The sequence below is a fragment of the Carassius carassius genome, chromosome 9 (genome assembly GCF_963082965.1).
Source record: "Carassius carassius chromosome 9, fCarCar2.1, whole genome shotgun sequence".
Classification (NCBI taxonomy): domain Eukaryota; kingdom Metazoa; phylum Chordata; class Actinopteri; order Cypriniformes; family Cyprinidae; genus Carassius; species Carassius carassius.
In genome coordinates, this window is record NC_081763.1 from 4671599 (window position 1) to 4698651 (window position 27053).

General features: G+C 38.9%; 1 protein-coding gene across 3 annotated transcripts in view; it reads right to left on the bottom strand.

Moving 5' to 3' along the window:
- tex2 (testis expressed 2) overlaps positions 1–27053 on the bottom strand; it is a 55971-nt gene that overhangs the window by 9622 nt on the left and 19296 nt on the right. For 2 of the 3 annotated variants that reach the window (XM_059557473.1, XM_059557471.1), the window contains exon 3: positions 493–2047. In XM_059557473.1, coding sequence (XP_059413456.1) covers positions 493–2022 — 1530 coding nt within the window. In that variant the 5' untranslated portion in view covers positions 2023–2047. Of the gene's footprint in view, positions 1–492; positions 2048–3505; positions 3633–27053 lie in introns of those variants that run through there. The other variant, XM_059557472.1, reaches the window with a different exon arrangement.

Consider the following 27053-nt stretch of genomic DNA (forward strand, 5'->3'; position numbering starts at 1 on the left):
TTTTTTTTTGAAGGCATCAGCCATTTTCTGTAGCTGAACAACCTCCTTTAAAGACTCTAGTTAACAATCTTCACCCTAGTACAACTTGAATGAACAGTCAAGTGTCAACTCAGGAAGCAGTCTATGAGCTAGGCTAAGCAAAATTAAGTAAGTGTGAACAACAACAGACTGTTGGAGTGTGAGGCTGAGCAGCACATTTAAAAAGCAAGCAAATGTACTTTCTGAAAAATAGTACTATGGCATATGGAATATAGACTTAATAGTCATTGATATTATTCTTCATTATATTTTAGCATTTGTAGATCTGAGAATGAGATAACATTTTTCATACCAGGCATTATTTAACTGGTCTGATCAAATATCATGGTGAAAAGCATAGTGAATGGACAAAAATATTAGCAAGCTGCCAGGTAAACTTTTATCTCTTCAAAATTACACCATTATCCACAGTACCAGAATCATCTTCACCAGCAGGGGGGGGGGGGGACCCACCTTGTGGATGGCGGGTTCTTTGATATCCAGAGGAACCCGGTTCCATTTCTCTCTTCTGCTCCAGCTGCCATGAAGGCCACATGAAGATCTGCCTCTTGCTGACAACCACACCACCAGAATCGCTAGCATGAATCCTGCCACCACTCCCATCAAAACCCAACACACATATGTAGGAAGTGGCAAAACAAAGTAACCGTAAACTAGAGATATAAGAAGAATCAGTGCGTTGTGGGGTACTGCTGGAGGCTCATCTTCTTCTTCCTCCTCCTCCCCTCCTTCAGTTGGTTCCTCACTGCATCCTCTTGTACTCCCTCGTCGGATTTGGGATAAACAAGGCTCTTCTCCATCCAACTCTGTGTCAGTGCAGGGCTCAAAGTCTTCAGTGTAGAGCTCGCAAAACTCTTCATCTTCTTGACGAGCAAGTGTTGACATAAAACACCTGTTCAAGCCCAGAGAAGGTGATTTGTGCAAAGGCAGCTCAACAGTTGGCCCCTCAAGAGGACTTTCTCCCTCCATGTCTTCCTCTTCCTTGATGCAGTAGTTATTGTTCCTTTCTGAGTGGCCATTGAGGGCAGATAGGTTGGAGAGTTCAGAGGTGCTGGAGGAAAGGTTCCTGGATCGGTAAGAGACTCCTGCAGTTGTGGAGGTAATGCCACCAGGTTCCTCACCAATGATTTTGCTAAACAGTTGAAGGGGCTCACACATGGCTTCTGACAGACGCCGTTTTGTGTCTTCAATACGTGCCTCCACCTCCTGAACCTTGAAGAAGGAACGGCTATCGGGTGAGGTGAGGGGGGATGAGGGAGCAGTTTTGGAGTCTCCACTGACAGCAGGAACACGAGTCTGGGTGAAAGGTTTGAAGAGGTGCAGATTGAGCCGGGAATCTGAGGGCCGATGAGTTGTCAAAGCCTCCTGATCGGATCGAGCAGTGTCTGTGGACAAAGACTTAACCAGGCTCTTCATCAAATGCCGGTTCCTTTTTGGCTGGGGAGCAACCTCACGAGATTCCACCTCAGTGGAAAGGGACTTCACTAGGCTTAGGAAGGGCTTTGAGGGAAGGCCAGAGGCCTTGGCTGGGGATGAGCTGGAGGAAGCTGAATGGGTAGAACGTACTGGGGCAGTAGACCTCTGTTCAGAGGGCCACGAGAAGCTAGCAAGACTAGAAGTGGATGTGCAACCCAGGCTAATGGAAGGGTGCTGTATAGCCAAGGCAGAACTGTGGGTCTGAGATGACAGTCCTGCAACCATGTCCGCTTCCAGTCCTTCAGAGAGAAGCTCCTCACTGGCCTCCTGAGCAGTGACTACAGTCTGATCTTCAGTTTCAAGGCCCGAGGGGGAAACAGCTAGCCTGTAGAGTTCTTCTTCCTCCTCCTCTTCTTCATTTCCCTTGGCAGAAAAGTGTATGGTGATGGTATCTCGGGAGAGTGAACGCTGCACCTGCAGCTTACGGGCTGCTGAGGACCGAGAAGAGGAGGAGGATGAAGAAGGGGGGTTAAGTGTGTCTGCATGGTCACCACCCTTACTGGTCATGGCACCACTCAAAAGAGCTCAGAGCCTGTGGGGGCAGAAAAGAGAAATGTTAAATATTATACACACTCTTCATATCAGTTCATCATCCCCATATGGAGTAAAAAACAGAAGAAGAAAAAAAAAAAAAAAAAAAAAAACGGACTAGTTCAGGCCAATGTTTCCCATTAGTTTCATAGACTGTGGTGGCTTGGCTGAGTTTTATAATGATTTCTAATGACCTGTCAATCAAACTAAAATTGTGATATGGCATAGTGCAATTATCAGAATGCAAAAGGCTGTGATTTAATTTTTAGAAGTATACAGTTTGTTACGCTGTGTTTCTGAGTGAAGCTATGCAGCGTTTTGATTAACACATGTGCAGCTTATGATGGTTTACTGTCTCAGTTAATACTGGAAACTTCATCTCCATATGTGCTGTGAGTTTAGACTACGTCGGAGAAGGCAATGTGTACCAATCGCTTTAATTTCACATTTGCATAACTCTCAGGTTAAAGAGGGTGACATTTTTTTTACATTCTTTCAAGGGTTTAAATTCCTGCACATTTACATTAATGTTAGTGTGCATTGCTCCTGTAACCAAATAAACTTAACATTTCTGTCTTGATTGTCCTCCAGAAAATAATAATAATAATAATAATAATAATAATAATAATAGTAATGTGGACTAAGACACTATCAACTAAAGTGAGGGTTGAGTCCACATTAAAGTCCAGGTACAAATAATTGCAGTTTTTTTTAAACCTTGTTAAAATTGATTACTGAAACAGGGTTGAAGCTCTTGATTTCTCAAAGGGAACCAGATCGATGAATGTTTTTAAAGTGTACAAAATTATCCCCCTTAAGGGTCTAAGGGCTGACAAAATACTGTGGGAAATGCTACTGCTAGTAACAAATGTAAAGGGATAGTTTACCCAAAAAAGACAATGATTGTTTCACTTCAAAAGACATAAATTCATTGACTAGTGTTAACTGGTTCACATCACAAACAATGTGTCAGCTTTATGGAGCATCAGCATTTGGGAACCCATTCACTTGAACAAAAAACAAAAAAAGTATTTTCTAAAAATCTTTGTGTTCATCTGAAGTAAGAAAGCATGCATACAAAAAGTACACATATACACCTATACACCTGGGATGTCGAGTAAAGGATGACAGAATATATTTTTGGATGGATTATCCATTTAAAAGACCACTTAAAACTAATATACCATCCAATATAGGTCACATTTTCAGACATGCGTGCTGGTTTCAGCTGGTCACCCATCACCCCTACACAAGTTAAGCTAGTTTACCTGCAACAATACCAGCTTAACCAGTTTGTACACAATACACTGAGGTGAGTCAAAGTCGAGAATTCAAGTGCTTTATTTATTTATTTTTAAAAAAAGATATACAAAAACAAAAAATCAATACACTAAATTCTAGACACAAACTAAACTTGACTTGACTTTACCTTCACAAATTTCAAAAACAAGACACTCACCAAAGAAGAGGGTTACATGAAAGCCAAATCTAGTCTCCAGACAAAAGGAAACATGTAGCTATGAACACATAACAGAACTAATGACAAGGAACACCTGAGCACAATCAATAAAGGAAAGGGAAACTTGAGGGACAGGAAACAATGAACAAGACTGGATTATGAACTGGAATAAACTTCAAACTAAAAGACATGAATGACATAATAAAAGACATTATTTAACCAAATGTGACAGCACACATTTAAAACCACTTAAAGGGGTCATGAATTATTTCTGACACATAATAGTCATTTTGCAATTAAACCAGTTAAAGAATTAAAGTTTCATAACTCAAAACTTCCTTGTTAGACCACAAAAGTTTTTCAGTTGTGAAAGAATATAGTCTCTGTGTATCTTCCAAAGGATTTTTACAAAATAAATATTTTGTAATTATATATATATATATATATATTAGGGGTGGGACGATACAGGTACCTCACGATTCAATTCTGTGGCGATATGTGGTCCACGATATGATAATATCACGATTCGCGATATCTATGATATTCAATATATTGGAAGAAATTTCATCAACGATATATCACGATATATGTGGCTGAAAAGAAAAAGAAGGAATAAGGAAATTTTATGCATTTATTAATGCCAACATTTCCAACATTGTGCAAAGAAATATGCATTTGCATAATAACTCACTGCCTCCTGGTCTTAAATGTTAACACTGTACATCTAGACAGATAAAAGTGCATGAACATTACAAAACAACATGAACATTAACATGTGTAAACCATAATACTGAAACGTCAGTAGTAAGTTACTGTAAACAGTGGACACATCAAGGCATATTCTTCTTGAGGAACGTTTAGCAGACCGGAGCTCACCCTCCACTTTGGCTCTGGTATCTGCATACAATGCAGGGATGACTTTGTCTGTAAAGTGCCGACGACTCGGTATCTCGTATCTCGGTTCCAGTGTTGTCAACATTCTGCAAAATCCATCATTCTCGACCACGCTGTAAGGGCGAAGGTCCTTGCAAATAAACTCGGCGATGGACTTAGTGATACTCTGTGCCCTCTGCGACCCAAAGGGGAGCTTTGCTTTGAACGCAGTAGTGATTGTCGGCTGACTTGGTTTGCCCTCATTATCACCTGAGAGTAGTTCACCGTTATAGCAACGAGGTGCATTTGCAGATTCGTAGTGTTGCTGTTATATTTTATCTTTGCAAAGCAGTTCATGCAGATTGCATAGACTTTATCCAGTGCCTTTCCGTCGACTGTCTCATAAAACCCGAAGTGTCTCCACACTTTAGAGTGGAAACTAGCCGGTGGGTCTTTGATTAGTTTTTTATTGTTTTCCGCCATTCTTCTCGCTTCTCTTTTTTTCTGCAATTCTCTGTTGTTGTTAGTTAACTTGTGTTCTTCACCGGCTGCTGTTTGCGCCACTTTACCCCTATTTACTGGAACAGCGCCCCCCGCAAACAGAATGGTAGATATTGGGTAGTGACAGTGACACTGACAACGGGTAAATTAATCATTTTGTGTTGTAATAAAATATCGATATTGGGCGTTAGTGTATCGATTATTTATTGCGACAGAGAGCACAACAATATATTGCAATATCGATTTTTTTCCCCACCCCTAATATATATATATATATTAGAGCTGAAACAACGAATCGATTTAATCGATTAAAATCGATTATTAAAATAGTTGTCAACTAATTTAGTCATCGATTCGTTGCTAAATAATTTATTTGCCGTAAGCGGCTTATTTCGTGCATATTTCAGATCTGCGGTGACCAAAGTGTGGCAGTAATGAGCCACCGGAGGATTTACTCAGCCAGTACAATAGGAGAAGTAGCGAATAGCCAATAGCTGGCCTCGTTTTATGTCACGTGCTTCCCGAACGGCGTCTCTGCAGCATTCAGCAGGATGTGGGAGTACTTTATTTTGAGCCTTCAAAAAAGAAGATTAACCTGTAAACTCTGCACTACTGAACTGTTTAAGGGACCGTTCACATATCGCGTCTTTTGCGCGCTCATGTTCGTTATTTCCAATGTAGGCGCGCAGTATGCGCGCCCATAATGGAAGCGACGCAGTCGCGACGCACCCGTTTTTCCAGGCGCGTGCACACCGCATCGAGTTAAAAACATTTCAACTTTTCAGAATGCAGCAAGCGCACCGCGGGTCATGTGACAAGAACTAAATAATCAGCTTCATCCTTTCCCGTAACAACGTTAAAAGCTCAGCCAAGATGAAGGAACAGCTGATCATAGCTGTATATGGATTCCCATTTTGAAATAAATTTAGTAGCAGAGCTACTGCAAGCGATTTTTAGAGCTGCAAATCCATTTATCCTTTGCTGAAATTTCCGCGTCTTCAAGGAGAGAGCACGTCATGGTTGCTTAGCAAAGGCAGACGCCTCAGGGGCGCTTCTGCACGAGCGCTTTGGAAAGGAGGAGAAAGCGGTGCGCACAGTCTATGGGTGCGCCTAGCGTTTTAGGCGCGATATGTGAACGGCCCCTAAGCCTTTTATTTGTGCAGATTCTCCAGTACAATGTTGTTTGCAAATGTTTAGTTGTAAAAGCTGATAACATTGCTTTTTAACAGTTAACATTTAAAGCTTTACAAACATGTTCTGTGATCAGTTTGTCGTTTACCAGTTCATAATTCAGTCGTGCAGCCTAATTAAATACTGAATGAGAGAGGTAAATGTTTAAAGATATTTGAAATGCACTTTTTTTTCTAAGTATTCACTGCTCTTTTTCACACAGTAGGTTTTTTGTGTGTCCGTTTTTTCTGGACAACCTTCTGATGGATTTTACTTTAAATTGTGAGTTCCATTCAGGTTTCATGCCATTGGCACTTTATTCGAAGGATTGTTTACAATTTCACAGCATAAGCTATAAAGCTGTTTCCCAGTAAATAATAAAATACAATGCACTGCAATCTTATTCTGTTTTATCCTTATTCTTCGTGAAAATATGTTCTGAAAGATTCCTTAATAAGCTTTGTTCGGGATGTTAAACTACTTTAGGAGCTCTAAGGACTGCCATGGTGAAAACATTATTTGAAATCTACTTGTGAAATTTGATAGAGTATGGGTCAGTGTTTTGATTGCAGAAGAGTTTGACAAGGGATCACTAACACATAATAAAACAACTCCAGGTATATTTGTGATGAGGATATGACAATGCAAAATTATTAAAATCTCTTAAAAATCTATGCTGAATGATAAAGACCCTTTATTAATAATTTACTTTGGGGGAAAAATGGGAAAAACTAAAATATAAGTACATAAACCGATTAATCGTAAAAATAATCGACAGATTAATCGATTATCAAAATAATCGTTAGTTGCAGCCCTAATATATATATATATATATATATATATATATATATATATACACACACACACACACACACACACATATATATATATATATATATATATATATATATATATTATTACAATATAAAGTATATAACAAAATCTCTAATGATTTTTTTTGTCTCTAACGTCAAAATCTACACTTTATACCATTTATACCATGATATACATGTATGTGACTCTGGTCTTAAGTGTCAATTTTTCGAGATGTATGCACCATCTGAAATCTGAATAAATAAGCTTTACATTGATGTATGGTTTATTAGGATCAGACAATATTTGTTCGAGATACAACTATTTGAAAATCTGGAATCTGAGGTTGCAAAAAAATCTAAATACTGATAAAATCATCATTGAATTTGTCCAAATGAATTCTTAGCAATGCATATTACTAATCAAAAAGTTTTGATATATTTACAGTAGGAAATTGATAAAATATCTTCATGGAACATGTTCTTTACTTAATATCCTAGTGACTGTTGGCATAAAATACAAAGTTTTTATTTTTTTTGGCTGTTGCTAAAAATATACCCCAGTGACTGGTTTTGTGATCCAGGGTCACATATGGCGCGTTTCAATCGAAATTACCCGGAAAATTTTTCCCAGGAACTTTTTTCCCCAGCTCACCGTCTCCGAGATCGGCGAAACACATTTTTAAATAGGCACTGTCTTTATAAATAAACCACAGATTTGAGTTTTAAACAACTACATTCTCGCCTGAAAAACTTAAAATTACATTTCATGACACAATAACAGTAATATTTTGAAAATGATCCGAATAAATGGTGGTTGAACTCAACCAATGCTGCGTGAACTCAACCAATCAGGATGTTTGGCGCCCAAGTCCCGCCCCCGGAAGTTCAGGAACTTTGAAAAAGTAGTACCTCGCCAGCAGGGACTTTCTCAGGGGCATTTTTTTTTACCCGGAACTTGATTTAGTTCCTGGTTCCTGCAGTGGAAACACACCGAGTACCAGGCCAAAGTCTCTAGTTCCTGGGTAAAGTTCTTGCGGTGGAAACGTGGCAATATATACTGTGGGGATTAAACAGTATATTTTATGACTGAGTCAGTAGACTATTTATTAAGTCAATAACTGACTCCAGTCATGTGAAATCACTCTCACTATAGAATTCTGGGCATTCATGGTATCATATCTCAGACAAACTGTGTTTTTCTACATGAGGGGAAGATGATCATTGCTCGGTCAACAGTGGCAATCAAATAGCTGTTAAAGGGTTAGTTCACCCTCACTCACCCTCATGTCGTTCCAAACCCGTAAGATGTCCATGTTCAGGACACAAATTAAGATATTTTTGATGAAATCGGAGAACTATCCGACCCTCCATAGACAGCAACGCAAATAAAATGTTCCCAGGTCCAGAAACATAGTAAATACATCAGTAAAACAAACCATGTGACATCAGTGGCTCAACTTCAGTTTTGTGATGCTACCAGGATACTTTTTTTTGCTCAAACAAACAAAAATAACATAATTTACTCAACCATTCTTCTCACCCGAGTTAAGTCTTCCACCATTTTGGAGAGTACCCAAGAACGTATTGGACATAATCAGCGTTATTTACATTCAGGAGGAAAAAAAAGCACACATGAACATAATGTGCACAGTAAGCGTTGTTTACGCTCAGGGGAAAGCATGCGTATGCATTGTAATAGTCTCTAAAATGGCGGAAGATGTGGCAGAACTTGTGGGAGAAATTATGTTATTGTTGTTTTTTTTGTGCAAAAAAAAACATTATTCTTATAGCATCGCAAAACTGATGTTGAGCCACTGATGTCACATGGACTGTTTTACTGATGTCCTTACTATATTTCTGGACCTGCAAATGTTGCTGTCTTTGGAGGGTCAGATAGCTCTCAGATTTCATCAAAAATATCTTAATTTGTGTTCGGAAGATGAACAAAGGTCTTATGGGTTTGGAACGACATGAGGATGAGTAATTAATGACAGATTATTCATTTTGCTGTGAACTAAACCTTTAACAGTTTTCCCAAAGGACAGCTGGTTTTTGGTCTACAGCTTCTAAACCAAAACATGTCCTGCTGTCATGGCTGGCCAAACACAAGAAATGCTTCAGAATTATTTAGTCTATCTCCAAACATCTAAGAACCACAGTAATTAATTTCATATTTCCACTTATTACATCTGGCAATTTGACCTATTTTCCTACATGTAGCAATGGTCTTTCTGAGCTGACTAAAACTGTCTTAAGAATATATAATAAGAGCAGTCTTTGAAGGGTGTGATTGCTGTACTGGGACGAGAGCTGTTTAAAGTTTCCCACAACAAGGAAAAGAAAGCACAAAAGAGAATGCTGAATTTAAAGCTGATCAATGCAGTCAAGAATAAAGCACTAAAACAACGACAGCAAAGAGATGAGACACAACACATCAAATGTATTTCCTCAACGGAGAGACAGAGTGCTTAACTGGGGCACATAGCCAGAAGCAGCTCTATAATTTTCATGTTTACAAATGAACTCAAATGAACTTCATAGGCTCTTTATATGTCCTTCCAACAATTTGGTGCCTTTTGGCCTGGCTTTGAGTGAATCAACAGTATTGGCAAATGCTATTATTTGCTGTTATTGTTGAAATCTTAATTCATTTATTGCCATTAAATTTAAGATATTGAAAGTTGCCATTATCCATAACATAACCTATATTTCACTTTTCATTTAAATTAACAATTTCTAGCATGCACAGGAAAGTACTATTTTCACTGGAATAATGTGCACTAAATTGTGCACAACTACACCAGGAGAGTGCATTAAAATGTAAATTGTTGATAAAACTTAACTTTAATTAATTTTATAGTGAAGCTTCAGTCATATCATATTATTTCAACACTACCAATAGATTCTGCTGTGAAATTCTGATCAGGCTTGTCAGGACACGATGTCATAATAAATGAAATCACTAGCGCACGCAGTGCATGATGGGACTCCTCATTGGCCTGGTAGAGCTGTGTGTGTGAGGGGGCTCCTGAGACTGACTAATGGGGCAGTCAGGAAGCACTAATGAAGTCTTCACATTGTGGAGTGAAGAACAGAATGCAGGACAGTGGGAGATGGCCATATTATTCAGACCACGGGTCACAGGAGGTGCTTGTGAAGGGACAGAAAATATCTGTTCTACAGGGAGTGTTCAGTCTCCAAACTGAGCAGATCAAAAATAGATACATTATAATAGAGTGGATACAAAACACATAGTGTTCATACAATATGTGCATGGAATACACAATGGTCAAGATGCCACAGAACAGAAGAAAGAGAGTTCTAGAGATGGGAGAGATGCATAATGAAGAGGTGAAGAAAGAAGAAAGAAAACATGTCAAGAATACTCTATGTGCATTTACTAACTGCATCATCAAAAAAGGCTGACTGTTTTTTGCTGCAAATATATTCTTCTTAGATGTATTTATTCACCTAGTGCATGGCCACCTTAAACCAAACACAATGCAAAATGATTTTCAGTTGGCACACCAGCAGAAACCTCTTATTATTATCATTGGTAACAATAATATTTGCTCTTTTGTGTGTTCCAATTACTCAATTAAGAAATATTATTATCATATCCAAACACTCTTAAAGACAGCACATAATTAAATATACACCATATTATAATAAACCAAATAAAATGACAATGAATAATAATAAACAAAAAAGTTCACTCAGCTGCCAAGTCATGAAGCTCAGGTGTTTAGGCATCTAATATCACTGTTACTGATTTCAATATTTCCTGCATATCACTTATTCATTTCATGTGAGCCCACACAAAGCCACCTGCTCAGGAAATAAGAACATGTCCTCCATCAGACAAGCACCATGACAAAACAATCACAGGTAATAAAAAGTGTATCATTCCTTCTGAACAAAAATGATTTAGCTCCTGACATGCTTTTGCCATCCTTGAAGTGGATCGGTTGTCATGCCAACATTTGCCAACACTGACAGGAAGAAACCCAGAGATGAAATGGAATAAAACCATTCTCATTCCCATGCCTCAATAAACTCCTAATTTGCTGCTTATTAATAATAGTTAGTATGGTAGGTAGCTGTTAAGTATTGAGTAGGATTAAGGATTCTAAAATATGTTCATGCAGAATGTGGCTTGCATAGGTGCTTTATAAACAGTCAAAATGCTAGTAATGTGTATGCTATTAAGCAACTGGTTAATAGTGAAAATTGGTCCCTTAAAGTGTTACAGAGAAAAATGACCTTACCACTTGCCTATGGCTCGAGCCGCAGGTATAGGTTCCAGCATCCATATCATTGTTATCTTAGAAATAGACTAGGATCTTATTATGTTTCTAAGCCCTATAGGGAAGACCCTGATTTTAATCACAAGCTCACAGACCTTTCTTTCTCTTGGTGTTTTTCACAGGAAGAAAGTGTGAGGGATTTTGAAAGCAATCTTCATAAAGGTAACTCAAGCTCAGTCAGTCCATAAACCACATGTCTGACTGCTGAAGGAAAGACCAGTGGCTGAGTTCACAAAACATTCTAAAGAATAAAATTTCTTCTACTATTATCTTCTTATATTTACTATTTAAATTGAAGGAAAATCTATTTTTATATATTTATAAGGCAGAATAGAAGAATGCTATTGAGAATGCATTCTGACTTGAAATGGAGTAGAGGCTTGAGGCCCTATCATACACCCGGCACAATGCGACGCAAGGCGTTTGTTTGCTAGTTTCAGTCCGGCACCATTTGCATTTTCCCATCCAGCGCCACGTCGTTTAATTAGCAAATGCATTTGGGCCTATTTGTGCGCCCATGGGCGTGCTGGTTTAAAAAAAGAGGTGTGTTCAGACGCTTTGCTGGTGCATTGCTATTTTAAGGAGCTGAAAATAGACTACGCCATAGACCAACTCAAACCTGGTCTAAAGTCTAAAGTCAATGGCGCAATATTTATTTTTTGTTATTTAAAGAGCGCGTTGGTAGAAAATGCGCCTCTGGGCGGGTCCACAGTGCGCGTTGACTTTGCTTATTACACACAGGGATGCGCATCACACAAACATGCCAAATATTAAAAACAAAAGATTACAGTGTAAAATAATATTATTGTGTAGGCTACATAAATATAAAAATGTAATGATGGATAGTCATTGCGTGTATTAGAATTAGGCTACCTATTTGCAATTCAGCCTATTACTACTTATAATGATGAATGAAATTCTACTTCATCCCATGCCTTCTTCAACTCGGGAAGCTTTGGTGGATTCCTGCTTGTCCTGTAGATGATCTGCTCGCGCTCTTTAACTTCGCACACAATCAGATCGGTTTCTTCGCTTGAGAAGCGTTCAGCTTTTCCGCCCAACAAATTCCGCCATGTAAATAGCAATCCGCCCTGGCATGAGCACATCTCGCTCATAAAGGGAATGGGAGAAGACACTCTGATTGGTGTATTGAACGTTATGGCCATTACTCATAAAGAGTTAAAATAGCAAAACTCATAAAATCGTTAAAATAGCAAAAGTTGATTTGGACCTGCGCCGTGCGCTTTACACTCTGCGTTTAGATCGTTAAAATAGGGCCTTTGGACCTGGAAACAGTATTCGATATGTCATGACTTAGCAAGTAGACTAACTGACAGAGCTGGGTAGATTACTTGGAAACTGTTATTCATTACTGATTCCAAATTACATGACTAAAATTGTAGTTAGTAACGAATCAATTACATTACACATTTTAGGTTATATAATCAGACTACTTTCTTTGATTATTTTTATATTACTTTTGACCTAACTCGTTTATCACAATGATTAAATAGGATAATTTTGTATCATATTGATATAAAAATACAAAGAAAAAGAAAATCTATTCCATTCATCGTTAGTAACAACAAAAACTGAATTAAACATTACATTACATCAAGGTTTCCCAAACTAGGGTTCATGAAGGAACTCCAGGGGATTCATGAATTTTATTAATTATATTATAAAAATGTCAAATTAAAATAAATGTTTTTAAAACAACATCAATCAAAATAAACACTTACTAAGAAAAAAATATTTCATTTTTACCTGCATGTCATGTGACCATTAACCAATGTCAGAGAACCGTGAACATGAAAATGAGATACTTAACTTAATTATTTTAACTTAATTATTTTTAACTGTTTTTATTTAGTCTAACCACTCAAATATATGCAACAAAGATTATTCAATAAACCCTGTTCATTTTGACATCTCCTGCTTTCTGCTTTTTCATGGCTACCAATGTAATACTCTCAGGCTGAAGACTTTTAGTGTATAAAGTCAGACATGCTTTTAAGAAAACTGGATCCAATATTCCTGGCACAATGACTGGATTCCAACATTTTTGGTCAGCAAGATATCAACACAATCAAGCAGCATAAATATTTAAAACCTTACCCAACATAGGTACGGTGGTACTGTGAGTAGGGTTGCCACCTTCAATACAGAAAAATAAGGGACGCCTGATGGGGGGGGGGTGGTCACCTCTCGGGGTCACGATGACCACAGGTCCGATGACCACAGGTCCGATGATGTGCCAGTGGTGGTAAATCACAACTTAAAAAATACCACACGGTTAAACAATACCTCAGCTATAACTTATAGCTGAGGTTGTGTTTAACCTACGTTAACTCCGCTGCTGTAACCTAGAGAAGAGTAGGATGAGAAATAGCTAATGAACTTTAGTAAATATATAAGGTGGCGTGAAGACCGATTTTGGATAAAATATTTGTCATTGTTTGCAGACAGTAACACCATCCAAACAGTGAAACCACATAATAAGTAACTAATCTACAAACATTTCTAAATTTCTAAAGCTAATCTATTTTATATAGTCTATTGATAATTTTACAGTAGCCTATTGAAAAATGCAATCATTTAAATTAGTTAAGTTGTTTATTTGCTTCACACAGGCACTATATTTTTTATTATTAACTATCCCTCTTATCTCTTATTAAAATAATGCTTTGACTGTAATAAATTGGTAACACTTTAAAATAAGGTTCATTAGTTAACTAAATTAATTAACATTAACTAATAATGAACTGCATGTATACAGCAATTGTTCATGTTTTTTCATGTTAATTTCCACATTTAATAATACTTTATTAAAATCTTGTTAATATTAGTTAATGCACTGTGAAATAACATGAGAACATTTCTATTAACTAACATTAACAAAGATTAATAAATCCTGTAACAAATGTATTACTTTGTTAGTTCATGTTAGTTAATCCATTAATGTTTAATAAATGAACCTTATTGTAAAGTGTTACCAACAAATATACCATAACATGATTCATTAACATCTTTAACATTATTTCTTAACAAACAGGCAACCTATGAAATCTAATGTAATCAATCAGAAAATGATTGAGGTGATAAAAAAACAACTGACATTACACTGTCTCAGGAGATGAGTGTGTTCTCCCGAGGCATGCTGTCGCACATCTGACAAGCCACCGTGTGCAACAGAGAACACTCGCCGACAAATTGACCCGCCCTCCTCTAACTCTGATTGGCCGTGAAACTGAAACAAACCAATCAATCCAACGATGGCAGCGAGTCTTATCCAATCAGGGGAAGAATAGGACGAGTCTTCACAGAATGCTGGTGGGATGATTTGTATGAGATGCTGCATTGAAGACAACTCCGAAAATATTTGATTCTCAAATACGGGACTATTCCGTATTTTAAGGGACGGGTGGCAACCCTAACTGTGAGATGTGGTTAAAAAAAAAAAAAAAAAAAACCTACTTAGCCATTTTAGCACACTTGCACTACAGAAACTGGAGAGTTTTCAGTAGTTTTATAATATAGTACTATTATTTTTTATTTTTTTTTATTACAATTCATGTGGATAACACGTTTCCTCCATTGAGGACAATAAAACATTAATCTGAATTTTTGTAAAGTAAATTGTGGATATATGTTTCAAAATGCTTTGATATAAAATCAAAATATTTAAATGGTTGTATTTTTTTCCTTTAGCCTAATCAGACACATCCCCATCAATATTTGAAAATAATTGTATATTGTATTTGTAATTATAAAAAGAATGATTCTTAAATGGTTATCTTTAGTACTCACAATTCATTTCCAGACGCTTCAGTAAGAGAGAGCACAGCAGATGTGAAGAAACTGAATGATTAATCTCCTATTAATCACATCTCATGCTCAGAGTGAAGGAGACACTGAAAATTTACAGGCAGCGCTGATGTATTAAACATCAGCTAGACTCAGATTAGTGAGAAGATGCTAAGCACCTGTGACTGACAGCCATAACCGAACCAAGTTGTCATCTTACCAGACAGAAAGAGGGTCTGTTTTGTTTGTGTGTTTTTTTGTTTTTGTTTTATTGTACATATTTTAATTTTTGCATGATTTATACCTTTAACTTTAGCCACATTTGCCGTACAATGCACTAACAAGCACATTCAGAAATCTCATTTGCAATCATTCTTATGTTCATTGCTACAGCCAACGGTACAAAGCTGACATATTCTTGTGTTTCCAAACAGCAAATCTCACTGATCGATTAAATCCAGCCAAAACCTAATGTAATTGCGATTTGAGCATTACAGCCGATGGAGACAGAATCAATTTGGGCCTGTTCCTCAAACAAAGCCATCGTTTGTCTTTAGAAGACTTGGAATATTGGTCAATCCTGAAAAATTTTAGTTGTTTACTGTAGTTTTATAAGGCCTGTTACATGCACATCCTGTCTTTAAATTGGTTTATATAGACAAATGGTTTGTTTTAGAGTTAGAGATTGAGTTAGGTGCTCAGAAAAATGTTTAATAAAAGGGCTTCTATCAGCAGAGGGTCACAAATTAACTGCTCTGCTATCAGAACTAGCACAAAGACAGATTACTGCTATGAACTCACAGAAAATAGTACTAAAGCAGACAAACAGAAGATGCAGGGATCTAAAGACCTGTAAGTGGATTTGAAGTGTGAACATAATCAGATGACTTTTCAGAGTAGAACAGAAACAGAGAAGAGAGAGTGAGACAGATGCAGAGTGACTGACCAGGTGCAGCAGAGCTCTCTGCCCACTTTAGCTCTGATATATTATGTAATAAAACACACCTGCTCTGCTTCACAGTGCCATAAATACAAAAACACACAATATTTACAGTCTATAAAACCAAACCCTCACAGCTTTCCTCAGTAAGATAAAAGCCGTGACCACTGTGAAGGTTTCGGTCAAGACAGGGAGAGTTACAGATGGTCATTTTTGTTGTCTAGAATTTATAATAATAACATCATTGACAAAATGTAAATATAGAGTATTTTAAGTCCCATTAATTTTTGCATGACATTATTTTTATGAGAAATAAGCACTCTCTCTCATTGTCATTGCTGTAACATAACAAAATAATTATTTAAACAGTAAACTGTTTTACATTGTAGTATTTTTTGCACTGTCCATTAGTTATGCTCATTTAAATAATTTTAATTAAAAATCTTGCTGAGAATAGTCACAAAATTGATCAGAACTAAAAACATCCAGGCATATAATGGATCAGAAAATGCTCAGAAAAAATAAAATTAAACCGGACATATTCCAATGCATGGCCCAAAAAAAAAAAAAAAACTTTTATATTGTTTTGATGCTTGAAAAACTCCCTTTCGTCTTTTGACCCATGTATATCATTTAAGTTGTATACTGTTTGATTCTGCTTTCATTTTGGTTTGTTTTTAGATATTGTACTAGATATTGTTCCTCTGTATACTGTGTTAAGTGTATTTAATTTATTTATTGTTACATTTATTTGTACAACTGCGATGACTGTGGATTTTCACACGTCATTTGCTTGTAAATGCTGTAGTGAAAATAAAAGTGTGTTGTTGAGTATAAGCACAATGTACATATTTTAGGAAAAATAATTTACTTAGTCATAAATATAATGCTACAATTGGAAAAATGCTCCTAAAAAGGGGCACAACACATACTTTTTACCCGAAGAAAGTCAGTGCCAGTGTGCCTGAATAAGCAACAGCTGAAAGTATGGCTAACTCTGTGTCTGCAGTTGCAGAATAGAAGAGTTGTTTCAGAGGCAGAGAATGTTACTATATTCTCATGAAAGTTATGACAAAGGACTGTGTTTTAATAATTTACATAATAAGATGTGATATTTATTCATAGAGAAAAGTGTAAATTTTGATTTGATATTCACTGTTCTAATGTCTGCTTTTATAATGAGATAACAAATCCATGAATTAGTTTAACATAATTATTTTCAAATTTTCTGTATTTTGAGAATACATATTGTTCTATATTCCATCATGATGCATAATAATACTGTTAATGTCTTGAGTAAAACATGAACTGGGGACTGCAAATATATTGAATTGCAAAACTAAAAGCAACTCCTGTGACCTGAATGACAATGAATATTTGTTAATTATGATTTGAAGATGGAAAAAAGCAGTAACTATGGATAGAGATGAGTGAGTTCAGTGTCCCACAGGCTCTGCACTATATAATGAGCTCATTACGTTTACATGTCTAGAGACCTGATGAACCTCATGAGGCCATGGGTTAAGGGAATTAACCACAGACTAATCGCATGCAAACCTGCTATATATATATATATATATTTTTTAATTTTTATTTAACAGTCAGTAAAAAGCAGCCTGATTCATGTACTGCTACATGAATCGTGAAATGTGTTGATGGAAAAGCAAAACAACTACAGTATGCATCTAGGACTTGGCGCCGGTACAGGATGGCTGCCTCCGTGACGTGCTCTGCATATGTTTTTGTCTTTTTGTTAGTTTGTCCTGTCTTTAGTTATATTCCTGCAATCAGTTTCACCAGGGATGAACTGCTGAACATTCGGCAGAACGCATCACAAGATGTTTTTCCGGATTTCAATTATTCAGACGTTTTACTGAATATTGTTATCGGAGGAGCAGCGGCGCTGATCAAACGCTTCAGGACGCGCAGGCGGGGAAAGCGAGCTGGCGCGCTCGTCAGACTCAGGAAGCGCGGATTTCGAACGCCGATGCCTAGCATCCATCTGGCAAATCTACGCTCTCTACCCAACAAAACGGACGAACTCCTTCTGCTTTCTCGGACAAATAAGGATTTCACACACTCTGCTGCTCTGTGTTTCACGGAAACCTGGCTGAATGACGCCATACCGGACAGCGCGCTCCATCTGCCGAGCTTTCAGCTGTTTAGAGCGGATCGCGACGCAGAATCAACGGGGAAATCGCGCGGCGGCGGGACATGCTTTTACATCAATGAACGGTGGTGTACAGATGTAATTGTGTTAAAGAAGATGTGCTGTCCTGATCTAGAAATGCAGTTTGTCAACTGCAAGCCGTTCTATTCGCCGCGGGAGTTTCACTCGCTCATTCTGGTTAGTGTTTACATCCCTCCGCAAGCGCAAGTAAGTCTGGCTTTACAGAAACTCGCTGAGCACATCACAGAGATAGAACAACAACACCCGGACTCTGTTTTAATCATTCTCGGGGACTTTAATAAAGCCAATCTCTCCCGTGAACTGCCAAAATACAGACAGCATGTTACATGTCCCACCAGAGACAGTAATATATTGGATCACTGTTACACCACAATAAAGGATGCATATCACTCTGTTCCACGAGCAGCTTTGGGACGTTCTGATCACCTTCTGGTTCATCTTATACCGACCTACAGGCAGAAACTAAAATCAGCTAAACCTGTATTAAGGACTGTAAAAAGATGGACTAATGATGCAGAGCAGGATTTACAATCTTGTTTTAACCTCACTGATTGGAGTGTTTTTGAAGCTGCTTCCACCGATCTGGATGAACTCACAGAGACCGTAACATCATATATCAGTTTCTGTGAGGATATGTGTATTCCTACCAAGACTCAACTAAATTACAACAATGACAAACCGTGGTTCACTGCAAAACTCAGACAGCTCCATCAGGCCAAAGAAGAAGATTACAGGAAGGGGGACAATGTCTTGTATAAACAGGCTAAATACACACTGGAAAAGGAGATCAGAGTGGTAAAGAGGAATTATTCTGAAAAAATAAGGACTCAGTTCACTTCGAACGACTCCGCATCAGTGTGGAAAAGTCTAAAGAAGATCACCAATTACAAGACACCACCCCCCAGCACTGTGGAGAATCAACGACTGGCAGACGATCTGAACGAGTTTTACTGCAGGTTTGAAAGAACACCCATCACCTGCCCTGAACACCTCTCCACACAACCGTTCACACCAATAACAACTCCTGCAACCAACCCTGAATGCCTCTCCAAACAACCGTTCACACCATTAACAGCTACTGCAACCCATCCTGAACACCTCTCCAATCAAGCACTCTCACCATTCACACCTCCTGCATCCCCCCTCTCCCCCGCACCTGCTATACAGATCAGCGAGGATGCGGTGCGCCAGGTCTTCCGGAAGCAGAAAAGGAAAAAAGCACCAGGCCCAGATTGTGTTACACCAGCCTGTCTGAAATCCTGTGCTGACCAGCTGGCCCCCATCTTCACAAAGATCTTCAACAGATCGCTGGAGCTGTGCGAAGTCCCTTCATGCTTCAAACGCTCCACCATCATCCCTATCCCAAAGAAGTCCAAAATTACAGGACTAAATGACTACAGGCCTGTGGCTCTAACGTCTGTAGTCATGAAGTCATTTGAAAAACTGGTGCTGGCCCACCTGAAGGACATCACTGGACCCTTGCTAGATCCTCTTCAGTTTGCCTACAGAGCAAACAGGTCTGTGGATGATGCAGTAAACATTGGACTGCATTATGTTCTGCAACACCTAGACAGACCGGGGACCTATGTGAGGATCCTGTTTGTGGACTTCAGCTCTGCCTTCAACACGATCATCCCAAACCTCCTCTTGCCCAAACTAACTCAGCTCTCCGTGCCCACCTCCGTCTGTCAGTGGATCAACAGCTTCCTGACAGACAGGCAGCAGCTAGTGAGGCTGGGAAAATACACATCCAGCACCCGTACAATCAGCACCGGAGCTCCCCAGGGCTGTGTTCTCTCCCCACTGCTCTTCTCCCTGTACACTAATGACTGCACATCTAAGGACCCCTCTGTCAAGCTCCTGAAGTTTGCAGATGACACCACACTCATCTGCCTCATTCAGGACGGTGACGAGTCTGCTTACAGACAGGAGGTTAAAGAGCTGGCTGTCTGGTGCACTCTCAACAACTCGCTTGCGAGATGAAACCTCTACCTACAGTAGCTGTGCTATTTTTATTACACTAGCATGCAGGTGTGACCTGTGTGGTCAACACAGGGCATACTTGCAGCTATGCTTGAAAGATGCTATAGATGGTTTTTATATGACCAGTTATGTGTGGCTAACCACCCCTGCAATTTTTCCACTCTTGAACTTTTGACACTCTGTATGGACTGTGATAAAGGTCATATATGATGTCTGTGTATGAATACATGTGATTACCAAATAAAGAGTGATGCAGGGGGTTTAATGCAAATTATATGCAAGAGCTATAAAAGGCTCAAAAATGTTGAGTTCGAGGGTGGTGGCGAAGACCTACTCACTGTTACTTTCACATTTTTTATTGCTTATGAGTTATTGTCTTTTAATAAAGCCATTACAAATGGTGATGCGTTAAACCTTTATTACAAAGAAGAGTCTGAGTAATTTATTTATGAGTAACATTCTTCTGGAACAGAATAGTCCTACTAAGCTATAAACAGAATATAAAGATTTTAAACCAATAGCCCTTACTTCAGTAATTGTGAAATGTCTTGAAAGATTGTTACTTCAGCACTTAGTCAGGATGGTTAAAGATAGACTTGATTCTTGGCAGTTTGCCTATAAGGAAGGCTGGACTACCGAAGATGCAGTTGCTGCTTTGGTGCATATAATTTCTAAACAGTTAGATAAATCCAATACAAATATAAGAACTTTGTTTTTAGACTTTTCATCTGCATTCAATACTATAAAGTTTGACATATTGTAACAAATTGTACAGCTGGGTGTAAATCCCTATTTGATTTGTTGGTATATTTCATTTCTCACTAATAAAGTTCAGAGAGTCAAAGTGAATAAAACGTTGTCATTTGCTATCATAACAAATGTCGGAGTACCCCTAAGGTTGCTTCAGTTCTGCCGTACTTTTCACCTTGTACACAGATGACTGTAGGACTGAAACGTTAAATCAGTATATTTTTTAAGTATTCTGATGACACTGTTTTAATATCTGTGTTGAAGGATGGGGACAGTCCTGGGTTTCATCAACAGGGTGTGACTAAATTGGTAGAATGGTGCGAGAACAATGATCTTGTCATCAAGACAAGTAAAACAGAAGTGATTATACTTGGGTCTACATCTGAAATTAATACAATGCCTGTTTTTATTCATAATAGAAAAATTTGACATACAAGTATGTAGGAGTGATGATTGATGATATGTTATCATGGAAAGATCATATTGATGCTCTCTGTAAAAGAACAAAGCAGACAATCTACTTTCTTCGCCATCTTCGGTCATTCGGAGTAAGAAAGCAGATTCTTCTGTTGTTCTTTATGTCCGTGATAATGAGTGTACTGCAATATTGCAACTCTATTTGGTATAGAAGTTTGTCTGTTGTGCTAAAAACAAAGTTGTTAAATCAATTAAAAATTTGCTCAAGGATTGTGGGTAAGCCTTGAGAAGTTATATGATTCAGCTTATCATAAGAATTTGTTAAGACTGGCTAATAATATAGTTTCTGATCCTAATCATGTCCTACATAATGAGTTTTTATTACCATTAAGGCTTTTATTACCATCAAACCGGAGGTACAGAGTCCCAAGATTGAACAAAGTTAGGCTGAAACATTCTTTTGTGCATCAGGCAATCCTAGAGTTGAATAAGAAACTTAATAAAAAATCTAAAGTATTGGGAACAGTTGTATAAGTGTAGCAGGAGGGTAAGGTATAATGTGATGTTTAAGGGAGTGTAATGGATAATGTGTTTTTGTTCTTGTGTGGAGGAAGTGCATGTTATTATTTAAAGGATGTTTATTGTTGTAAACATATATACTGTGACACAAGAAAAATTTCAGACTTGTCTGACAATAAAGTGCTAGATCATATCATATCATATCATATCATATCATATCATATCATATCATATCATATCATATCAAAAGGCTCGACCTAGCTGAGCAGGTGTGGGTGTCGGGGAGGAATCCAAGTCTTTTCGTCACATATCCAAGTCTCAGAGGTAAGAGCAAAGGGTTTTATATCTGCTTATGAGAATGAGGAATGTGCATTAGATAATATATGGAATTCCCTCGACTAAAAAATACAACAGTATGTACAGTAGAACACAGGAGAAGAAGGTTCCTCAGCAATAAAAAAAAACAAAAAAAAACAACAAAACAATGAGGCACAATTGTTAGTTTATCTAAAGTCATTTTTGCTTATTAGTATGGTTAAACTGGATCATCAAAGCTTAGCAGCAAAGACATTAGTTAATAAAATGGGATCAGATACATTTGTCTTGTTTAATATTTTTAATTATTGCAGGTTTGTGTCATATTCTGAGTTTGCATTTCACTGTTTTAATTCATTTTAATAAATACTAAATCAGTTTTTTGTGGGTGGGATGACTTAATGCACATTCACATTTAGTCTAGGTCTACATCATGTTCACACAGCACACACCTCTGTACTATAATTTCTCCCAATATGGGGACAGGAGACTTGTCAGTCAATAAATGGAAAAACAAAGTAAAGTTTTAGAAAAATTATTTCTGACATTTTCTTCCATCCATCCATCCATCATCTTCCGCTTATCCGGGGCTGGGTCGCGGGGGCAACAGTCTAAGCAGAGATGCCCAGACTTCCCTCTCCCTCGCCACTTCCTCCAGCTCTTCCGGGGGAACCCCGAGGCGTTCCCAGGCCAGACTGGAGACATAGTCCCTCCAGCGTGTCCTAGGTCTTCCCCGGGGCCTCCTCTCGGTGGGACCTGCCTGGAACACCTCCCTGGGAAGGCGTCCAGGAGGCATCCGAAATAGATGCCCGAGCCACCTCAGCTGGCTCCACTCGATGTGGAGGAGCAACGGCTCTACTCTGAGCTCCTCCCGAGTGACCGAGCTTCTCACCCTATCTCTAAGGGAGCGCCCAGCCACCCTACGGAGAAAGCTCATTTCGGCCGCCTGTATCCGGGATCTTGTCCTTTCGATCATGATCCACAGCTCATGACCATAGGTGAGAGTAGGAACGTAGATTGACCGGTAAATCGAGAGCTTTGCCTTACAGCTCAGCTCCTTCTTCACCACGACAGACCGGTACAGCGACCGCATTACTGCAGAAGCTGCACCGATCCGTCTGTCAATCTCCCGTTCCATCCTTCCCTCACTCGTGAACAAGACCCCAAGATACCTGAACTCCTCCACTTGAGGCAGGAACTCTCCACCAACCTGAAGTGGGCAATCACCCCTTTCCGACTGAGAACCATGGCCTCGGACTTGGAGGTGCTGATTCTCATCCCAGCCGCTTCACACCCGCTGCAAATCGTCCCGGCAATGCAGTAAGTCAGACCTGTTCCCGGTGCATGTTGGACTCCGGCAGGGCTGCCCTTTGTCACCGGTTCTGTTCATAATTTTTATGGACAGAATTTCTGACATTTTCTAGTAAATTAAAAAGTAATGCATTACTTTACTAGTTACTTTGATAAAAAAGTAATCTGATTATGTATCGCGATCTTCATCTTTCAAAATAAAGGCAAAGACAGTTAATAATGTCCTTAGTTTCAACATCAGCTCAAGCCCGAAAGGGGAACAGAGTGGAGTTACAGACACATGGTGATGGAGCTCATGTGTTTGCAATACACAAGCCACGGACTGTTAAGACAGCTGACTCCACTGTGTGACCCTCTCTCTCTCTCTCTCTCTCTCTCTCTCTCTCATACACACACGTGCGCACCCACACAATGCGCAAAACTCCGGATTTGAACAGTCAATAGCAAATACTTACAGTAGCTGTTTCAGAAGCGCCAGATTGAATCTCCTCCACTCCTAGGTTCACAAAATGGTTGTCCATAAAATGCATTGCTGTTCTGATAATCTTAAAGATTCCTAAATGCATCTACTTTTGGAAGGCCAAATAAAGAGCTTTTGCTGTCGCCTATATACACACAGCATCTCACTGATATTGGCTGCTTCAACACTAACTGCGGTTACTGAAACCATGCCATCTTTCTTTGCGTGAACATTTGGGAGGCATTACGCAAATATTTCCATATTAGTGATTTAGACATGTCAATGTCAATGTCACCTTTATTTATATAGCGCTTTAAACAAAATACATTGCGTCAAAGCAACTGAACAACATTCATTAGGAAAACAGTGTCAATAATGCAAAAATGATAGTTAAAGGCAGTTTATCATTGGATTCAGTTATGTCATCTCTGTTCAGTTAAATAGTGTCTGTGCATTTATTTGCAATCAAGTCAACGATATCGCTGTAGATGAAGTGTCCCCAACTAAGCAAGCCAGAGGCGACAGCGGCAAGGAACCGAAACTCCATTGGTGACAGAATGGAGAAAAAAAACCTTGGGAGAAACCAGGCTCAGTTGGGGGGCCAGTTCTCCTCTGACCAGACGAAACCAGTAGTTCAATTCCAGGCTGCAGCAAAGTCAGATTGTGCAGAAGAATCATCTGTTTCCTGTGGTCTTGTCCTGGTGCTCCTCTGAGACAAGGTCTTTACAGGGGATCTGTATCTGGGGCTCTAGTTGTCCTGGTCTCCGCTGTCTTTCAGGGATGTAGAGGTTTTTTTCTAGGTGCTGATCCACCATCTGGTCTGGATACGTACTGGATCCAGGTGACTGCAGTGACCCTCTGATCTGGACACAGACTGGATCTGGTGGCCACGGTGACCTCGGAACAAGAGAGAAACAGACAAATATTAGCGTAGATGCCATTCTTCTAATGATGTTGCAACTACATAGGGTGTTATGGGAAGTGTTTCCGGTTCCGGTTTACCTAATTAATGCAGCCTAAAAATCCTTTAACGGATTTGGATAATAAAAGCATATTAGTATGTTATGTGTATGCCAGGTTAAAGAGATGGGTCTTTAATCTAGATTTAAACTGCAAGTCTGCCTCCCGAACAATGTTAGGTAGGTTATTCCAGAGTTTGGGCGCCAAATAGGAAAAGGATCTTCCGCCTGCAGTTGATTTTGATATTCTAGGTATTATCAAATTGCCTGAGTTTTGAGAACGTAGCGGACATAGAGGATTATAATGTAAAAGGAGCTCATTCAAATACTGAGGTGCTAAACCATTCAGGGCTTTATAAGTAATAAGCAATATTTTAAAATCTATGCGATGCTTGATAGGGAGCCAGTGCAGTGTTGACAGGACCGGGCTAATATGGTCATACTTCCTGGTTCTAGTAAGAACTCTTGCTGCTGCATTTTGGACTAGCTGTAGTTTGTTTACTAAGCGTGCAGAACAACCACCCAATAAAGCATTACAATAATCTAACCTTGAGGTCATAAATGCATGGATTAACATTTCTGCATTTGACATTGAGAGCATAGGCCGTAATTTAGATATATTTTTGAGATGGAAAAATGCAGTTTTACAAATGCTAGAAACGTGGCTTTCTAAGGAAAGATTGCGATCAAGTAGCACACCTAGGTTCCTAACTGATGACGAAGAATTGACAGAGCAACCATCAAGTCTTAGACAGTGTTCTAGGTTATTACAAGCAGAGTTTTTAGGTCCTATAATTAACACCTCTGTTTTTTCAGAATTTAGCACTAAGAAATTACTCGTCATCCAGTTTTTTATATCGACTATGCAATCTATTAGTTTTTCAAATTGGTGTGTTTCAACGGGCTGCGAAGAAATATAGAGCCGAGTATCATCAGCATAACAGTGAATGACATGTGGGGGCGTGTTTGAATGAGCCATTTTAGGGGGGAGTGGCACAGTCTTAACTTTAGTTTATACGGATCTTTTTTATGCACCAAAAGCTTGTAACCTAGGTGAAGGTATATTTATATAAACGGAGAAAAATACTTAATCGCTCTGTATATAGCGCATTGTGATTGGGTGGTTTATGCAGCCACACTCTTGCAGTTTAAATCTAGATAAAAGACCCATCTCTTTAACCTGGCTAACACATAACACACTAATACTAATTAATATCCAAATAAAGGATTTATAGGCTGCATTAATTAGGTAAAGCGGATAAGGGAACACTACCAACGCCCGATGTACTTGCTACATCATAAGAAGAATGGCATCTACGCTAATATTAGTTTGTTTCTCTCACCACCTAGAGAGGACCTCTACAGCCCTGAAAGACAGCAGAGAGCAGGACAACTAGATGATCCCCAGAGACAGATCCCCTGTAAAGACCTTGTCTCAGATGACCACAGGGACAAGACCACAGGAACCAGTTGAGTCCTCTGCACAATCTGACTTTGCTGCAACCTGGAATTGAACTGCTGGTTTTATCTGGCCTGGTTTCTCCCAAGGTTTTTTTTTTCATTCGGTCACCGATGGAGTTTTGGTTCCTTGCCGCTGTCACTTCTGGCTTGCTTAGTTGGGGTTACTATTTAAACTGAACTGAGCTGGATGATGACATCACTGAATCCAATGATGAACTGCCTTTAACTGTCATTTTGCATTATTGACACAGTTTTCCCAATTAATGTTGTTCAGTTGCTTTGACACAGTCGGTTTTGTTTAAAGCGCTATATAAATAAAGGTGACTTGACTTGGCTTGACTCAATACAGGAGACAAACCAATGGGCCACTGGCTGCTCCCTGTCCATGCGTGATGGTCCTCGAAAAAAAAAAAAATCTGTCTACCCCTTCTAAAATGCCCAGTATGCCCGATCACCAATCCAGCCCTGGCTCCACAGTGAGTGTTACTAAACACTAGAGGTCTTTACGGTGCACCCGAGAACCGTCAAACCGGGACCCTATATTTTAAAAGATCAGCCTGGTCCAGGTCGGGTCCGAATCTATTACTTCGGGTCCCAGGTCTGTTTAACATTGTGTGTAATACCCGTGCGATCAGAGTCAACGGACTTGCAGAACACCCAGCCGTGATCAGACACTGCTAGTGTTTTTTGTAACTTGCAACTTGTAAAATTAGGAAAAGAAAAGTGTGAGCCAAAAAAAAAGACAAGAAAAAAAGCGATGTCTCTCACT